Genomic DNA, 19,462 nt, shown 5'->3' on the forward strand with positions numbered 1-19,462 from the left:
TCAAAACAATGGCATTTTTTGTAAATACAAGGAACATTTCAATGACGGCTTTCACGAAAAACGTCATTGAAACCGCAAAATGATGACGATTGTCATGAAAACTATTGTCGAAATAGAGTATTCAAAGATGATTGTTTTCAAAAACCATCCTTGAATGAGGTCAATTTTTATTTTTGTTCTATCTCGCACCCTAGCCCTCTTTCACTATGCTCACTTCGCCTCGATCAATCTCTCTACACCCCTCTCACTCCGTCTGTGTCACTCTGCTCTTTCTCTCATTTTCTTGAGGAAACCTCAAGATTTGTGTTTTGCATGACTTGATTCCACAATTTCCCCTAATTTTTCATTCTGAAATTATGAGTTTTTATCCTTTGTTTTCATTTTGTTAGGGTTTTCAATTCGAGATTCATTGTTCCAATGAGTGATCACTTGGTAGTGTTCGTTGACCATCTCGCGTGCCATGTCCCCGTTGATTCGGTGGCGTAGATGACGTAAGTGCCTTCTGAACCATCTCCACCTCCAACTGTCATGGATGCAAACGCCGCTAAGAGCTTTGGCACCTCTCCGTTGGAGGATTGGGTTGGCGCAGTCGATGATGAGGAGGAGTCGCCAATCTAGATGGTGGGGTGTCGCATTTGCTAGGAGAAGGACAGTGTTTCCAACTTGGAGACGCCTGGCGCCTATAGCAGTAGTCTTAAGGTATCAAAATTTTGTGTCTTTGATGATTTTAATTTGTTAAAAATTTTATGAGGTTTGGTTTTGTTAGGTATTTTTTAGTTATCATGATAATTTATGGGTTTTGGATATGTAAATTATGTCTTATTTGAAATGATCAATCAATGTGGAAAGTTGTTTCTTTAAGGGGTAGGTGGGGGGATTTTTTATTTTGTGTGTGTGTGGTATTTAATTTTTTTTATTTAAGTTCATATTGTTTGTTTTGATGGTGGTTTATTGAGAACAGGTAAATGCTTTTGCTTAGGTAGAAGGTTTTGAGTTTTGTGACTTTGTTGTGTGTGTATGCATTGTTCTAGTTTCAAGATGCTGCCATGATCAAAATGTGTTTAAGAAATTTTTTGTATGTTTTTCTCATACTTAGTGTATATTTGGATTAAAGTTTGCAAACTTGAGTTTGAATGAGTTTCATTTTGCAAACTGACTTTCAAGGCAAAATTCAAGCTTTTTCAATTTTACTTTTTGAGGGGGGGTCCCAACTGAAAACCAAGCATGCACTTAATTTATTATATTATTGGGTTTAAAAATTAGTTTAATTAAGAAATGACAACTAAATATTCTAGTGAGAATCTTCTTCTTGTTACAAAATTGAACTGGTAAATGCATTAGTAATATCCATTGGTCAGCTTTAGACAGAGGGATGAAAAAGGAGGGTGGAGGAATGTTGTTGTTTGTGTCATGTTGTTTTTCATTTCTTTCATCTCTATTTTGGTATTCTTAATTCTAGGACTACTGTTGGCGTTTGATTTTGTGCAATATGCTCACAGAAAGTGTGTCCACCATTGGTGTGATGAGAAAGGAGACATAACTTGTGAGATATGTCTATCAGGTATGCTTTTTGCACAATAGTTTTCGTATTTTATTATTATTTGGTTATTGTAAGGTTATGATGATGAGAAATTATATGAATGTTTATTTTGTAAGTGTCTAACTTTATTGGGTTATAATTTGGTGCATCAGAGTCTTGGATGCCCAGGTATAGATGGGGTGTACCTAGATGGGGACTAGGAAGGTAGTGGCTCCCCAAAATGGTTTTTTGTTTTTTTTTTCCTTTTATATTAACACTCACACATTTAAAGATTATTGTCCTGCCCCTGGGTATAGAAACAAATTGTAGACCTATATGTGTTCTTGATTAACTGCTCTCCATGGGAAAATGGTTACGACTAGAATTTCCCTTAGACATTTGATGTAGTATAAAAACAAAGTAAAAGAAAACCAGGAAAACTTTTGTGCAATTTTTCCCCCCAAGTTAATAGCCAGAATTTGATATACTAGGATTTTTCCCCCAAATTAAATACCTAGGTATCAAACACAAACATCTTTCATTGATATTCAATATAGTCCGAAGTTTTACATAAAAGGAAAAAGGGTGTTGAAAACATGCATAGCAGAATAAAAAGGATCTATTTTGCATCTAAATTATATTAAAATAGACATCATATTAACCGTGTACATGTTGATGAGATCTTGAAACATAAAAATCTTCTTTGAATATTGGTGTTTTAAGAGAACGAGAAGAGAAGTGATTTTTTTCATTTACAATGTGCAACCTAAGAATGTATTTATAGCACACCATAGAAAATAAATTTCCAATAAAGTCAAAATCACTACTTCACCATATCTTTATCTTTATCTTTTAAGCCATTTTAAAATATTATTTATTGTTACTTTTTGTTGTTAGTCATTTATCAATTTGAAAAGGTAACAAAGATTGAAATAATATTTTGATTTGGGTTAGTCATTTTTCAAACCCAAATTTCAGTGCTAGCAAAAAATATAATAATATTCCACTTAGGAAATTAATTAATCATTTGATCATAGTAAATTCTCTAATTTAATTAATCATCAAATATTGAAATGATTTCTTTAACAGAGATTAGAACACTCATTTGTGTGTGATCCATAGGTTCAATACTAAATCGGTATTAATTAATCATAATTAATTTACTAATCAAGGTAGGCGTCTAACAACACTCATTATCGTCCGGGTAGCATAAAATAACATCTTTTACCTTCAAAAACCAATAGAAGGTTAACTACAATATTTCCTTCCATCATTTACATCTCAAGGTTAACTCTAAGTATAGTATTAGGGTCAAACTCTAATAAGTTAATACATTATATTTAATAAATGAATGACTTAAGAAACTCTTCTTTCATTCAGTTTCTCTCGCCAAGGTCTTAATTTTATCATAAAACTCAAACTCATGTCAAAGGAAACTAGTGTTCAACTAGTGTTCTGAGACATCAGGTGTCTAAAATTAAAATATAACAAATAACATATTAATTACTATGATAATCTCATGTCAAAGGATAGTATTATATTTCTTCTTGAGAACTTCCTATTGACATATCAAGGTAATATTAACTATTAGAAATTCTAAATTGAGTCAGTTCAACGATGACTTTCATATATATATATATATATATATGCAATTTAATAAATGAGATCTATTAATCTTTATCCAATAAAGATCATTGCATATACATTGATCTATTCAAATTATTGATGCTCTATTCACAATAATTCTATGGTCAAGAATAATAGATTAAAATTATAAAGGACATGTTTCTCATTATCATAATCTCATGATAACAAGTCTTTAATTTTAATCAAGAACTTCTCAATCACTCATGTATACATATTTATCCCTAACAATCTCTATCATGATGGATTGGATCTTAGGTATACATATTTATCCCCAACATACAGGCATGTAGGAGGATACATCTATCATACACCTGAACTTTGTGCCTATGGCGGGAACAGGGAAACATTGTTATCGTGTTGTTTGTATAAATATATTTGAAAATTTCTATTCTTATATTGTAAATACTAAATAGTATCCAAGTTGCTTGTGTAACTTCTACTATTTTCCTGTTTCTGTATTTAAATCCTTGAAAAAAAATAATTGTGTTTATTTTGATGGGATTTGTTTTTTCTTTTTATGCATGTGACTCCCCACCTCGTCCTAATCCTGAAGAAACTACCATTGATATAGGGTAAGCTGAAATTTTCTATTTTAAAGTTGTATTTGATTATGTTCTATATACACTTATATAGTGTTCTCTTTGAAACTTGTCTCTTTAACGAGTTATGACAATCTTGCAGAGGTGGCTGGACAATATGGAACACCCTTGGAGTTTTGTGATCCTCGACTCTTGGCAATTGCAGAGGCAGAACGTCAGTTCTTGGATGTTGAATATGATGAGTATGCTGCTTCCAACGTTAGAGGAGTTGCATTTTTCCGTTCAACTACTTTAATTGTAAGTCATTAACCTTGATTTTCTTTTTACCAAATATAATTGGTGGCCATGCTACTGGACAATGGAGTATTTTAGACTTAGTCGTGTTTCATCAAGCTTTCCTTTGGATCTCAAAAGTTACTATAAAGTTAAAATTGTTTGATAATTTTATAAACTTCAACCATAAAAGTTGCTTTTAAATTAAGAGCTATTTGGTAATGTGTTCTTGGGTCTTGAGATTTGATATTGTTTTATAGAGAAGGAGAAGTTCCTAAAAATTAGCTTATGTAGGATCTTTTTCTTTTATGTTTTCTTCATTAAAAAAGTTCATTATATTTTTAAGAGCTTTTGAAGTATTGTGTTTGACACAACTTCTACTTTTAATAAATAAAGAACTCCATTGTGCCAAACATTACCTTAAAAATATCAAGTTGTAGTTTCACTTTTTATATTATGTTAAAATGCTAGCTAGTGGACCTGATTTCAAGCCTAATTCATATTGTTTGGTGCAATTAATGGCCCTTTTACTCTTGTTGCGTGCATTTTCTGTCTCAAATGGTGATAATTCTAATGATGATCCATCCAATTTTTTCTCCGTAAGTGATTTGAGTTTTTTCATTTTAGTCAAGTTCTTCCCATGTCCAATGTTTTATTGATTTCAAAATGCAATACAGAGTCCACCTAATCTGCTCATTATTTTCTATAGCTTTTCTTGCTTCACGCTGCTAGATTTCTATTACCTTGCTACATCATGGCTTGGGCAATCAGTATTCTGCAGCATCGGCAACAAAGACAAGTCAGTCTTCATTATAGTTATTAATATTTTTTTGGTTTTACTTAGTCAATGTATCATTTTTCAGAATAAAAATACTATATGGTTTCATTTTAGGCTGCAATCTAAAAGTTTGTATTCATATCTTTCACATTTTTGTGTTATGGTGAAACAGGAGGCTGCAATACTAGTAGTATACACTTTTGAGACCAAAATTTATTTTAAACACAGATGATAGGTTGCTCTGAATTTTGGGTTATAGGCTTCTAAAGTACTCATGCTCTTAAGGATATATTATTTTTATTATTACTATTATGGACTTAATAAGTGAGTCTGTATCCTCTGATTCTGATCCATTTTATCTCCTTTGATTTAACCGACATGATTATTTAACTTAAACTAAATAAAAACTATAAAGCTAGCAAACATTCCATATCTACATATTGATGCAAATGAATTCCAAATTCAAATATGTTGATTGGGATGTGGACATCAAAGTTTGTGTAGTTATGTTGTTAAATTTGTCTTCACCATGGAAAGTATAAATAATTTTAAGTTGGGTTTCTGTTAGCAACAGGGATCAAGAACCAGAGGCACCACCAGAAGCCCAAGCAAGAAGGCCCAAAAGGAACACTAAGCGTCCTGGGCATTTGGATGATTATGTCTAGATATCATAGAATTAGTTAAAATAGTTTCTAGATGTCTATTTTTAGAATTTTGTTATTCGGGTAGTGCTATTGCAGGATAGTGGAATAGTGTAATAGTGGAGTTATGTGAATTCGGCTATTACAGTTCCACATAGAATGTATTTAAATAACAAAAGGAATGAAAAGGAAGACAGATGAATTTTGCAAAGTCACTATTAGCTTAGTTAGAAGGAGGCTACCTTGTCTTCGAATACAAGGGAATGGTTCTTTGTTCATACCAATTTCTCTTGAATATTTGTTTTTGCAGGGGACAAAAATATGGTGCTTAGTATCCTGGTGTACATCATTTATTTATGACCATTTAATTTTCTTACATTATATTTAGCTTGGTTTGTCCACTTTGTTGAAGCAGATGAAACAAGGTTCGTAAGGTGCTTGCTGAAGTGTTGTCTCACAGCTTGCAAGGAAACAGGTGACACCATATAATATTATTGCAAAAGGTTGACAATAATGTTGCCTCATTGTATAATCCAATATATTTGGTAGCTTTCTATTTATGATCCAGGCCTGTGACACTAGTAGGTTTTTCATTGGGAGCCCGTGTTATTTTCAAGGGTCTCCAATGTTTGTCTGAATCCAAAGGAGACAATGGTAATCTAGAACCATCACCTTTTGCTTTCCTGTGTATTGAAATTTTGTTTTTGTATTGTTTGCTTCATAAATTCTTCATACTATGTTGTCTTATGTAGCAGGAATAGTGGAAAGGGTTGTTTTCCTTGGAGCTCTTATCTCGATTAGAGACGAAAATTGGGAGGCAGCTAGATAAGTATTTGAAACTTATCTACATTTTCATTAATACTCCACCCATTAACTTTTTCGTAAGTATTTAATGATCCTATCACCATGCAGATGGTGGCTAGAAGGTTTGTGCACGCTTACTCTTCCAATGATTGGACGTTAGGCATAACTTTTCATGCCAGTTATGTGCTATCTATGAAATAAGATAAAATCGAGAGATATTTGTGTAAAAAAATGATTTTGAAAAAATAACAGTTTTTAAGACGGTTCTTCAAAAAATCGTCTTAGAAAGACCACTTTCTAATACGATTTTTTAAAGAACAGCCTTAAAATGTCAATTTTTTAACAATCTTTTTTATAAAAAAAAAAACACATTCTAAAACGGTTGCAAAGATAATTGATGTAAAAATTAAGATTCTAAGACGGTTTAACAATTGACGTGGAAAATATTGACTTTCCACGACGATGAATTCAAAAACGGTTAAAAACTGTCATGGAGAAAAACCACAAATTAAAGAATCGTCTTTGAAAGTGATTTTTGTAGTAATGCAAATGATTCAGGATTCAAATCTGGCTTTCGGTAGAAAATAAATTGTGTTGGGAGAAGAATACTTACCTTGTGTTGGAAATACCATGGTTAGCAAAAGAAATAGATGTAATGAATTAAAAGAATGAAGTAGAAAGCTGAAAAAATGAAATGGAATAAAATTTCCATTCTATAATAATTCTTCAATGTGGAGAAAAGAAAATTGAAACTAAAGATGAAATAGGTTCTACTCGTTTACATTATATTTCGTCCTCATTTTGCCGATCTAGACAATGGAATGTATTACCATTATATTTTATATTTCATTCCCCTTCGTTTCATTATTTTATTTTTTTATCATAATCATCATGTATATATATATTAATTATAAATTAAGACTAGTTATTTATGTTTTGCATAAATATTTAAAATAAGAAATAAAATAATATAATATTTTTATGTGTTTATAAAATTAAAAATAAAAGGAGAAAGTAGTTTTCTCAAACTCAAACTGCTCTTAAACGATGATAGTAAATTTTACTCTTTGTCAATACATATTTTTCATTATGTTCTTCCAATTCAGAGTTAAGCTTTTGGAAGATTTCTCAATTTTGTGACTAAGCTAATAATTTTTGTGTGAACACAATACTATAATTAATTAAATATTTGATCATGTTAACATTAATTTTAATATAGATCTTGTTATCTTTTTATTATTATATAAAAAAATTAAAGGTTTTAATTTTATTTTAAATTTATTTATAAATGTTATGTTCATACAAAAATTAATAAAAAAGAAAGAGAAAAAAAGGTAATACAAACTTTGATTGGGCCACTATATTACAGTCCACAGGCCTCACCTAAGCCTTTTTGGTTTTTATGCACACCTCAACTATGCCTCATGTCCTGGGCAATTACTTAAGGCACCCCATATTTAATGTAGTGCACCTCCTGATTTTGTAAAGTTCTCATGTTACCCTTCTCACCTCACCCACTCTCTTCTTTTCTCCATCTCTCTCCATCTTCCTCTTCACTATGAACAACACCAACATTGAAAAAAGAATGTCCATGACCACTACACACCACTCAAGATTGTTCTAGGCAATGTCCTTGGCTTTATGGAGAATGGTGCCACTAGCGTGTCAATCATGATTAAAGAGCATGAGGCACTTGACCGTTGACTTGAGTCAATGGAGCTTGGAGAGGTAGTGGTTAGGGTTGGGAACAATGTTGAAGCAAGAAGTGGTGTTTGGGTGCAACATAGTATTGGGTGGAGGTTGAGTGTGGTCATGAAGGTTTGGGAGAGAATGGACTAGGTTTTGCTTGGGAGAAGAAAAGTATAAAATGAATATTAGGAAATATGGAGGAGCATTAAGCATAAAATGAGGTGTGTTAAGAAATTATTCATATCCCTAGTGTCCCTAATGCTGAAAAATATCATTAGGTCATCTATATCTATATAAAAATTGTCCAACCATTATCACGTGTCAACAACTAGATAATTATGCTTTTTTATTTTTTTTAACATTTTGTTCTTTTTTTCTTCTTTCTCTCACCTTCTCTCTCTTTTCCTTTTCTGTCACTCAAAAACTTGTGCATTTACACGGGACCCACTCCTAGTTTATTTGATTAATGACAAGAATTGGGCCACCTGATTTGGGGTGCATACGTTGACACAAATTTTGATACATACCATTATTCAAGCATAATTTATAGTCTCAATAATTTATTTTTTTATAATAAAGAAAACTCTAATTTTATTACATAAATGACAATTTTATCACAATCATTTTAAGGATTTTTCTATCTTGTGCATGCAAATTTGCATAGGTTTAAACATGTTAAGTAACATTAATTTTTCACTTTTAATCAACTTTGAATAGTTAATTAATTATGTTCTCTTGAATAAAAAAACAATTATCTCTCTCACCTATTTACTTCATATACCCACCTCTTTATAATCTTTCTCTTTCCAAAAAAATAATTATAACTACTTGTCTTTATTTTACTACTTGTTGATACCTAAAAAGTTAGTCGTTGGAAACAAGGCAGCCGATTGGATACGACTAAGGTGGGCTAGTTGATCGTGACAGCTGATGTAGCTGAATTGGGGAAATTTGGTAAACTCATGAAGGGAGTTATTAGGAACAAAATGTGGGTTCTATTGGCAAAAGTGGAAAGTAGCTTGAAGGCCAATGAAGCGGTTAACAAAATGTTAGCCATGATCTCCTAGATTTTAGGAAATTTTTTAGTGCTACGATTAATGTAACCATTGGAAGAACGACTGACTATAAATAAGGTCTATTAGATTGTAGAGAGGACAGATTCAAGAATCTAGAAATATAATTATTCTTTTTTCAGTTTCCTATCTTTTTATTTATTTCATTCTTTATTGCTTTTTAGTTGTTTTTCGTTCCTTTATCGCAAATTCTTTAAGAGTAGTGTAAACCTTATTACTCTCTACTATTGGAAAGCTCTTTGGAGTGGACCAATGACCCAACTAAGGAACAAAGTGTCTTCCTTAGGTCAATTGCCTAACAGGGAATTGTCGATTGGTACTTAGTTGTCACCACGGCTAAGGACATTTTACACCAGCACTGCTGATATGAAATTGCTATAATATACTTTCCCCTTTTCAAGCCTTAAATTGTAATCATACTTCTAAACTTGTTTGTTGAATAGTACTCTCTCCATCCCATGATAATCAAAGTAACATCCCTGATTGTTGACTTTTCGATGACTCACACTATGACACTTCACACGGTGATACTTCACTTAATATCCTTGTTGGTCAAAACCCTCCACCAGATAGAATATTCCATAGGTAGTTCTTTTTGAGACCTCGACAATTAGTTTTGGATGCTTCCATGATCAATGACTGTCCTCACAAATCTCAGGAAACTTCTCAAAGGGTCACTCATCCCATAAATGCTCCAAGCAAAGCATGCTTAACTAGGGAGTTCTTAAGTATGAGCTACCGAAAAGTAGATGCATCTTGTTGGTATAGGTAATATCAATTAATTCCTCTAAGTCATCATTAATTGTATAGTACCTGGGGATAGGAATAAGGTAGGCTAGGACAGACTTTGAATAAATAGGCCTGGCCTATTTTATAAAACTAAGGCCTAAGCATGCCCTATTGTGTACCATAGGCTTTTTTTAAGGCCTGGTCTGACATTTTTAAAAGCCTGACCTGCCCTATTAGCTTGTAAAAAACCTACTCTTTATTAAAACAATTACGTAGATGAAAATCTTAATTTTAAATAAGCCTAGTTAAATAGGCCAATAATTTGCACCTGATGGGCAAATTACTCAAATGTCATTCTATGAGCCTTCCCAGGCATTTAGGATGCCCCAAACGGCTGGTAGACAACAATCCACCATGGTGGAGGGGTCCTACATCCACTTGGACAGAAGCAAGTGTAACAACCCGCCTCGTCACTACGATATTCACACTCTAATATTCGATAATTTCAATTTTTTATAAAAAGAACTCCCTTAATTTTTTGCTTATGAAAATAGAAGTGATTTTTTCACAACATAAATTCATCCAACAACACGCCATTACTTAAGTGAATGTACATAATTACACAGAAACAATAATTCAGTACATGTCATACACATAACGAAAATTAAATTTGTTCATAGATATAATTAAAATCCCAGTTTTACATCTTTAACTCAACAAAATAAAACTTAAAAACCAACTACGGAGGAGTTGATTACAAAACACAACTCTCTCCCAAAATAATGCCAATGTCATCATGTCGGCTCGGCGGCTCCTCACCAGAATCTTACTCCCTACACCCTGCCACTGTCATTCTGCTCCCACGAACAAGGTTCGTGATCATCACAGGTATCCACCACACGGTACAAAATTGCAAGGGTGAGTTCATTATAAAAAGAACCAATACCAATTCCAAATAACCACAATTAGCAAGGAATATAGGCAAACATGATGAGCATACACAACAATCATTATTCAACACTCATATCCAACAAATATTCATCATCCACATCCAACAATTACTCATCATCCATCCATGGACCCAATCAAGACTGCACAGGATGATGCATGCACCTAACTCAACACTCAGATGCAATGTGGTACATACCAACAACAACCAAATCTCAGAAAATAGCCTAAGCGTGTCCACACAACACTCTCACTTAGGGAACTGTGATGAGTTTGTCGAGACCACCCGGTTGTGCACGTAACAGCCCCCCTCCCATAGGAGATCAGCCTGGGAGCCCAAAGGTGTTCCCTACCAGGTGACGGCCCCCTAGTACAAAGTACACTTGGCCATAGTTACTCTATTTCCTGTGTCGTATGAGCTATGATCATGGCCAAAAGTAAGTGCCAAAGACCATGGACCAATTAAAGCGCCTAAGCATCCCCTCAGAAATGCTTAGATTCTCTAACCACGCTAGTTACCCATGTCTGGGCCATCCGACAAGGTCAATGCACTCTACCCCCCATGACATACACTCCATACAACGTATGATTGTGGCCAAAAGCTAGTGCCAAAGACCCTGGAAGGTCAATGCACAGTGCCCCCACGATCATACACAACATCCAACGTATGAACGTGGCCAAAAGCTAGTGCCAAAGACCCTGGAAGGTCAGTGCATAGTGCCCCCCACGAACATCTACAACACGCACATGCCAATGCATTTCCAACATCAATCAACAAATCGTATTTCCATGTCATTCACAACATAAATATCATCTCATCTCATTGACGTTATCAACAACAACAACAACCTCATTTCATATTCACATATTCATCAATAATAACAATTCATGTTGACATGGTCTTTATTAACAACGTAATCTCAAATCAATATCATCATAATTATCATTATCATCACATATCAATTAAAATCCTTAATAGTGACATCAACAACAAATCGCATTTCGCACACACACACACACACACACACACACACACACACACACACATATATATATATATCGCATCCCATTAGTTAAAACGTAATTTTCTTTGAAGAAAAATCAGCATGCAACAGGGACAGACAGATATCCTCATAGCTAGGTTCCCTGACCCTAGCTATGGTGTTAAAACGGTAAATTTTATAATAAACTTCACTCACCTATTGTGAGCTACCCGCGAGTTCCTCGTCGTGTCACTTGGAGATTCCTTTTCGTCCTTGCTCGTCGATTCCATGCAAGCCTCTACCATACCAAAACGAAGGAGACTTAATATGGATTTCAGAAACAAAGCTAACAACAATGCTCTAGGTCAAACACCGACGTTACTACATGAAAGAGCTGAGAGCATTTCGGGTTTTACAAAGGAAGCATAAAACATACAATGGTGGTTCCAAAGTCAGAAAAGATGCAAAGACAAGCTAAAAATAACAAGGAACAAACATGGAATCATGGTTACCTCAAAGGAAATGAAAGGTCAGATTAGGGTTTCGTTCTCTATCGAAATCGCGAGCCAAGTTGGAAGATTCCGCTTCGGTCGAAGGGTTCCTCTCAGTATGGGGTTGCAACGGAGAACAACGATGGTTTGCGGTGGCGAATGGTGGCTGTGGGTGATGGAGAAAGTGCTTGGGACGTTAGAAATGGCTTTGGAAGAAAGAAAGGAGAAGAAATGGGATATTTCCTAAGCTACACAAAAGCAAAGGCTGAAATGCTTAAATAAGAAATGCTCTCGGGAACGGAAGTTTCGAGAACACTCCAGACATCTTCTTAAAGATCCCAACGGTCAGATGGTGTACAAGTGTCTTGTGAAGCTACAGACCAAGTTTCAGGAAGATCCAACGGTTAACGAAGGCTGGGAAACGTTTTTACCGAAGAAGCTCATGTAGCTTCCTCAAGAAGTTTCATTAAGAGGCTTCCTCAAGAAGCTTCCTCGTGGTTTCTTTGAGAAGCTTTCTCAAGAGGCTTCTTTGAGAAGCTAGATCCTTATCTATCCGCGCCCCTCTATTAACTAAATTAACCTCCTTGAAAATAATTATGGATAAAAATAACGCAACAAATAATCAAGCATCAAACATAATTACTAATAATATATAGATATATATCAGGGTGTTACAACTCTCCCACCCTTTTAGAAATTTCGTCCCCGAAATTTACCTTACTCAAACAAGGATGGGTGAGCTTCTCGCATCTGACTTTCTAATTCTCACGTGGCATCTTCTCCAGATGCACCTCCCCAAATCACCTTGACCAACAAAATATCTTTCCATCTTAGGTGTTTTGTTCGCCTATCCCCGATCCTCAAAGGCAATGTTTCATATGTCAAATTCTCCTTCACTTGTACATCATCCAATTCAATCACATTGGATGGATCACGAATATACTTACGGAGTTGAGACACATGAAAGAAGTTGTGAAGATTAGAAAGAGACGGGGGTAATGCAATTTGGTATGCCACAGGGCCAACTCTCTTAAGAATTTGGAAAGGACCAATAAAGCGAGGTGTGAGTTTTCGGGATTTCAATGCTTGACCAACCCCAGTCCACAGAGTGACTCTCAAGAATACATGATCACCAACCTTGAATTCCAAACCCTTCCTCCTCTTATCATGATAACTTTTCTGCCTACTCTGAGCAGTCCTCATCCTTTCTTGGATCAACTTGATCTTCTCTGTGGTTGGTTTACCACTTCCGATCTAAGGTAAGGCCTTCTCCGGGCTCTAACCAACATAGGGGTGTCCTACACCTTCTACCATACAAAGCTTCATAGGGAGCCATGCCAATGGTAGAGTGAAAACTGTTATTATAAGTGAACTCTATCAATGGAAGAAAACTCTCCCAGCTTCCCTTCTGCTTTAAGACACACGCTCTTAAAAGGTCCTCCAATGATTGAATGGTCCGTTCAGTTTGGCCATCAGTCTGAGGATGGTAGGCTGAACTCAGTCTAAGCTTTGTTCCCAACGCTCTGTTCAAGGTCTCCCCAAATCTAGAGGTAAATCTAGGATCTCTATCAGATACTATGCTAGATGGCACACCATGTAACCTGACAATCTCACTTATATACAAAGTGGTCAACTTCTCCAAGGAAAATCTGATATTGATGGAAATGAAGTGAGCTGACTTAGTCAGTCTATCAATAATAACCCAGATAGAATCTAAACCTCTAGGGGTTCTAAGTAGTCCTACCACAAAATCCATGGAAATACTGTCCCACTTCCACTGGGGTATCTCTAAAGGTTGTAACTTCCCTGAAGGTCTCTGATGTTCTATCTTAGCCTTCTGACAAACTAGGCATGAATACAAAAACTCACTAACCTCTCTCTTCATGTTGGGCCTCCAAAACATCGTCTTTAAATCTTGATACATCTTGGTAGCACCAAGATGGATGCTCAAATTACTCCTATGTCCTTCCTCTAAGATCATCTTCCTAAGTTCAGGCACATTGGGAACACAAATCCTACCTTGAAGTCTCAAAACTCCATTTGATCCAACCGTGAAACTACTGTCCCTTCCTGACTCTATAGCCTCTAACTGAGTCCTTAGAAAAGGATCAATTTTCTGACCTTTCTAGATATCACCTAGTAATTCACTAGTGATCCTCAAAGTTCCTAACCTCACACTATTAGGAGTAACCTTACAAGCAAGACTAAGGTCTCTAAACTATTCCAGGAGATCCATCTCTCTAACCATCAAGACAGACATATGTAGAGATTTCCTACTCAAAGCATCAGCCACTACATTGGCTTTACCAGGATGGTAACTAAGCTCAAAATCATAATCCTTAAGAAACTCTAACCATCTCCTTTGTCTCATGTTCAGCTCCTTCTGACTAAACAAATATTTAAGGCTCTTATGATCACTAAACACCTCGAACTTAGAGCCAAACAGATAATGCCTCCAAATCTTAAGGGCAAAAACTACAGCAGCCAACTCTAGATCATGGGTGGGATAATTCCTCTCATGAGTCTTAAGTTGTCTAGAAGCATAGGCCACCACTTGGCCATTCTGCATCAACACTCCACCTAAACCCATCTTTGATGCATCACAATACACCTCAAATGGTTCTCTCGGGTTAGGCAAAACCAGCACTGGAGTGGTCGTCAATCTTTCCTTAAGGGTTTGGAAACTATGCTCACATTAGGTATCCCACACAAAAGCTTGACCCTTACGAGTCAGTTTAGTTAAAAGTAGAGCCAACTTTGAGAAACCTTCTATGAATCTCCGGTAATATCCTGCTAAACCTAGAAAACTCTTAATTTCAAAAACAGACTTAGGACTCTCCCACTTAAGAACAACTTCTATCTTAGAGGGATCCACAGCTATACCCCCTTGAGATATCACATGCCCTAAGAAACTAACTTTCTCTAACCAGAACTCGCACTTGGACAACTTAGCATAGAGTTGTCGGTCCTTAAGGGTATGCAACACAATCCTCAAATGTTCTTCATGCTCCTCTCTAGTCTTGGAGTATACCAGAATATCATTTATAAATACTACCACAAAACTATCAAGATAAGGGTGAAAAACTCTATTCATGTAGTCCATAAACACTCCTGGAGCATTAGTCACACCAAAGGGCATGACCAGATACTCATAGTGATCATAACGGGTCCTAAAAGCAGTCTTTAGTATATCCTCAGACTTCACTCGGATCTGATGATAACCCGACCTAAGGTCTATCTTGCTAAACATACAAGCTCCTACCAGCTGGTTCATAAGGTCATCTATTCTAGGCAAAGGGTACTTATTCTTAATCGTTACCTTATTCAACTAGCAGTAATCCACACACAACCTCATGGTTCCATCTTTCTTCTTCATTAGCAACACTAGGACTCCCCACGGAGATACACTAGGCCTAACAAACTGCTTATCCAACAACTCATCTAACTGTTTCTTAAGCTCAGTTACTCTATAGGAGACATCCTATAAGGAGCTATGGATATGGGTCCAGCACCAGGTACTAAGTCTATGGAAAACTCTATCTCTCTCTCAGGTGGCAGACTGGATATATCCTCAGGAAACACTTCCAGAAACTCTTTAACAACAGGGAGGTCACACATAGAAACCTTTGTCTCTACTTCCAAGCTAGACAAGATCAAGTACACTTGAGCATCTTCCTTTAAAGATGCCACAACTTGGTTGGCAAAGAAAAACATCATATCCTTACTCACTCCAGAATCATCAAACACCACACTTTTATCAAAACAGTTCAATAAGACATGGTTGGAAGATAACCAGTCCATACCAAGAATAACATCAATCTGGCTCAAAGGCAAACAGATCAAATCAATAAAGAATATCCTACCAAAAATCTCCACAGAACAATTCAAACACACATCAGAAGTTAACACAGAACCACTAGTAGGGGTCTCTACTACTAGATCTTTATTTAAAGAAGACATAGAAAGCTTAAGTTTTCCTACACACAAACAGGATATAAAGGAATAGGTGGCACCAGAATCAAACAACACTAGTAAAGGAATCCCATTTATGAAACATCTACCTTGGATTAGATCTTTGGATTTCGAAGCTTCAACACCATTAAGGGTAAAGACTCTTCCCGTGGCCTTTGGATGTCCAGTTTGACCATTCGGGCCTCCACCATTTTGCTCTTTCTTGGGTCGTGAACAATCTCTTTGAGTGTGTCCCTTTTGTCCACAATTAAAACATATTACGCCTATATCGGGAAAATTCGAGATGTGCCCTGGCTTACCACACCTGTAACAAATGATATGAGTGGAGAAAGTATTGGGTTTGCTACCGCTACCACTTGCAAATCCCCTAGCAGCAATCCTCTGATTGTCATGGCGGTTACCATATTGCTTAGGAGGAGTCGAATATGGTTTTCCTCGATGTTGAGGCCCATTCTTTTTGTTCCTCATTGGACCTGTACTCCTATAATAGGCCGCCCTGTCTCGGGAGTCTTCATCCCAAATCTGACACATGTTAACCAAAAGTGGGAACTGACGAACACCTTGGTAATTCACAGCTTGCTTCACTTCAGGTCGTAAGCCATTCAGAAACTTTACACACTTGGAACTTTCAACATCTCTCCCTTGATAATGGGGAAAGTATCTCACCAGTTCCTCAAACTTGGCTGCATATTCAGCCACAGTCATACTTCCTTGCTTAAGCTCCAAGAACTACATCTCCTTCTTGTTCCTAACATCCTCGGGAAAGTATTTCTCCAAAAACACTCTCTTGAAGACATTCCAGGTCACATCTAGACCTTCAGCCTCTAGGCATTGGCGAGTATTCTCCCACCAATACTCAGCCTCTTCCACTAGAGTATATGTACTAAAAGCAACCTTTTGCCCCTCCGGACATGCCATAACTCGGAAAATTTTCTCAATTTCCCGTATCTAGTTCTGAGAACCATCAGGGTTGTATCCTCCATTAAAAGAAGGAGGGTTGTTTCATTGGAAGCGGTCCAACCCTTGTAATCGAGCTCGTACCCGAATCAAATAAATATTAAAATGTAGTAACTAGAAAGTGATCCAAGGTCATTTCCCAACGAGCAATGATACACCAAATGTTCATAACAGATAGTAGGAAATAGTAACAAATTGGGGGGGGGGGGGGGGGTTGTTTGCTTTTGTAAATTAAACAGCGAGTAAAATTGAATTAGAAATTATCATAATTAAAATACGTTGCTTCCCCTTGATTCACAAGCGTCTCTTATCCTAGGTTGCGAGAATTTATCATTTATCAGTTCAACCACTTAATCCAACCCTAAATTAAATTACTAAGCGAAATTTAACATAAAGCATTCATTATGTGATTAAGCATCACACACACCAATTACTCATAAACGATCATTAAGCATGAACGTAAATTAAGCGCAGAGACAATTAATCAAGCACTAAGCATGCATGAATTAATAGCAACAAATTCAGAGTAATTAGTGAAGAGGAAAAACTGAACAGAATTTAACAGTAATAATAGAACCTCAAAGAGAACTGTGCTTGATCCTCAAGAGAAAACAACGCTGCGGACTTAGCCTTCCATTAATCAAATAGAGAATGAAATTTTATTGATAAAACTAAAAGTATGAACTGGAATTGAAAAAACGAAAATAAAAGACAAAGAGAAGAGAGACCAAAACTAAAAACGAAAAATAGAAGAGAGAGAGAGAGAGGAAAGAGATAGAGAGAGAAGAGAGAGCTAAACTAGAACCTTGGTGCTGTTATATAGTTTTTCATCCCCAAAACTTACAAATCTGTTTTAAATCCAAGTCCATAAGTAAAATCAAATCAAATCTAGATAAGATAAGATCTAGATGAAATAATATCTAGATGAGATCAAATCTAAATAATATCTAGATAAGATAAGATAAGATCTAATTTTGTAGAATAAATTAGTCTGCCCTCTTCAAGTCCAAGCCCAATTCTGGATTCAAGCCCAATGCTTCATTAATTCCTGAAATTAGATTAAAAACATCAAATTAGCTTAATGGGCCCAAATAATAAAACTGCCTCATAAATTTGACAATTAAGACTAATCAGTATTTAAAATGGTGCAAAAAGGATTAAGAAATAGGAGAAAATAATGGCACATCACCCTGGTACTCAACAACTCCACCAGTTTCTCATCTATTCGGATTCCCTATAGCCTGGGCTAAGGCTTGAAGGGCATCCGCTATCGCATGATCATTTCGTCCAGCCATCACTCCCTATACACACCAGGGAGTCAGACATGGAAGGAATACACACAAACAAAGAACCACACAACAATCACAACCATCACAAATTCCTACTCAATTACTCTTGAGAGTTGATGACTCAAGACATTAACACCCACTTTCCATCATTTGGATTTTCTGATCGCTTGCCATATCATTCCATTGCCCTTCACAAATTATGCAGGTGGTCAGTCTGATAATTCGTGACCCGGCATTGAAATTCATGGTATAGCAAACATCAGAAAAACAAATTCAATATGACTACAACAATCAAATCTCTATAGCTCATTAAAACACAACTAGTGAGTAAGTGCTAATAGCAAACAACGAACATCAAACATCAGCAAACAACCAACACCAAGCATTCAACAAAACAACCAGAGAATGCACAGAAAAACATAGCAGACTCACAACTCACTGGCCGAAAGGTTCGACCTGCTCTGATACCACTAAATGTAACGACCCGCCTCGTCACTACGATATTCACACTCTAATATTCGATAATTTCAATTTTTTATAAAAAGAACTCCCTTAATTTTTTGCTTATGAAAATAGAAGTGATTTTTTCACAACATAAATTCATCCAACAACACGCCATTACTTAAGTGAATGTACATAATTACACAGAAACAATAATTCGGTACATGTCATACACATAACGAAAATTAAATTTGTTCATAGATATAATTAAAATCCCAGTTTTACATCTTTAACTCAACAAAATAAAACTTAAAAACCAACTGCGGAGGAGTTGATTACAAAACACAACTCTCTCCCAAAATAATGCCAACGTCATCACGTCGGCTCGGCGGCTCCTCACCAGAATCTTACTCCCTGCACCCTGCCACTGTCATTCTGCTCCCACGAACAAGGTTCGTGATCATCACAGGTATCCATCACACGATACAAAATTGCAAGGGTGAGTTCATTATAAAAAGAACCAATACCAATTCCAAATAACCACAATTAGCAAGGAACATAGGCAAACATGATGAGCATACACAACAATCATTATTCAACACTCATATCCAACAAATATTCATCATCCACATCCAACAATTACTCATCATCCATCCATGGACCCAATCAAGACTGCACAGGATGATGCA

The 19,462-nt window shown here is 35.9% G+C and overlaps 1 protein-coding gene and 1 pseudogene across 1 annotated transcript; one reads left to right on the forward strand and one right to left on the reverse strand.

The window, feature by feature from the left end:
- The first annotated feature begins 528 nt into the window (after nt 1-528).
- LOC114383817 lies at nt 529-5,014 on the forward strand (annotated as a pseudogene).
- A 10,428-nt stretch (nt 5,015-15,442) lies between these two features.
- On the reverse strand, nt 15,443-16,791 carry LOC114383819. The gene is made up of 4 exons (XM_028343552.1): nt 16,176-16,791; nt 15,918-16,091; nt 15,634-15,842; nt 15,443-15,535 (listed from the first exon to the last, which is right to left on the reverse strand). The coding sequence occupies exons 1-4, from the start codon at nt 16,789-16,791 to the stop codon at nt 15,443-15,445; spliced, it is 1,092 nt and encodes a 363-aa protein (XP_028199353.1).
- Nucleotides 16,792-19,462: the final 2,671 nt, after the last annotated feature.

Source organism: Glycine soja, chromosome 14 (assembly GCF_004193775.1).
Source record: "Glycine soja cultivar W05 chromosome 14, ASM419377v2, whole genome shotgun sequence".
Classification (NCBI taxonomy): domain Eukaryota; kingdom Viridiplantae; phylum Streptophyta; class Magnoliopsida; order Fabales; family Fabaceae; genus Glycine; species Glycine soja.